Below are 1,127 nucleotides of genomic sequence, written 5' to 3' on the forward strand. Positions count from 1 at the left end.
ATTATTAAATGAATTGTTGTATGCAATTTATTTTTTAATCATAAAAATAGCATGAAACTTTGTGCATTCTGTTTGGATGAATAAAATACAAAGCATGGGAAACTATAAATCGGAGCATGACTGGGATCGGTGGAAATTCATATGGCATAGGCATGTAAGGGTCGTACAACCTACTTGGATTATTAATATTATTAGGATTGTATAGAAGCACTAAGTCCATTCACAGAAACCATGACTTGTACACAGAATGTAAAAGATAAGATTACAATAGGCGGCACGTCTAAATGTAATAAAGATGTTAATAAATAAATTAAATAATAATAAATAATATTTTTTAATCATTCTATACATCATTCTATACATGGTGAGCCATTTTAATCGAACAACCCAAATATCTCTGTCCAGAAAAATGGTTTAGATAAAAATTGTTGGGTACCCTCGACATTTTTCTGGACAGCGATATTTGAGTGGTACCATTAACCTTGAGCTAGGGATTCTGAAAGTGATTTAAAAGTAAAGATTTTTAGATATTTGGGTGTTTCGATTAAAATGGCCCATTTTGTATATTGAATAAATTAAGAGTGTCTCGTACTTAGGATCCGGAGTGCCATCAGGAAGTGGTTTCATAGACAGTTTGCAGAGAGCTCTGAAAACTAAAAACGCGTCCTTCTGAAGTACATGAGTGAACTTCGCCCGGACCATATTATCGGTCTCAGCAACGGTTTCGTCAGAATTCTCATCAATAGGCACTTGGTCCAAGCTAGCCTCCTCCGGAGTGATAGTGTTCGCGTTCGTCGTGTCTTCAGGGACGACCGAGTTCACTACGTCTTCTAAAATGCCTCGAACTATCAACTGTGGCTCGTGATTATTTTCTGTAGTAGATTCTTCGTGATTCACTGTCTCGCTCTCTAAATCAGTGGAGGTGCAGTTGGTGGTCGAGTTCGCGTTCGGCGTTTCCGGCGGCTCCACTTCGTTCCGAACACTTTCCTCTTCCTGGTAAAAAATAATAATTAACTATTTAAATATTGCATTCAATATTTATATTCTTATATTCTTTTCTCGTATTACACTGACACTAAGAAGGTTTTTCTATTTTTTATATATTTCTTTTCCCAAGTGAAGTAAAT

At 36.0% G+C, this 1,127-nt stretch overlaps 1 protein-coding gene across 1 annotated transcript in view; it reads right to left on the reverse strand.

Moving 5' to 3' along the window:
- The window catches only part of Sec71 (ADP ribosylation factor guanine nucleotide exchange factor Sec71), an 11,771-nt gene that overhangs the window by 6,747 nt on the left and 3,897 nt on the right, over nt 1-1,127 (reverse strand). Inside the window, exon 3 of the mRNA XM_026818872.1 lies at nt 521-993. Within this exon, the coding sequence (XP_026674673.1) occupies nt 521-993 (473 nt within the window). The remainder of the gene's footprint in view (nt 1-520; nt 994-1,127) is intronic.

The sequence above is a fragment of the Ceratina calcarata genome, unplaced genomic scaffold (genome assembly GCF_001652005.2).
Source record: "Ceratina calcarata isolate Rehan_Ccalc_2016 unplaced genomic scaffold, ASM165200v1 scaffold9.2, whole genome shotgun sequence".
Taxonomy (NCBI): Eukaryota; Metazoa; Arthropoda; class Insecta; order Hymenoptera; family Apidae; genus Ceratina; species Ceratina calcarata.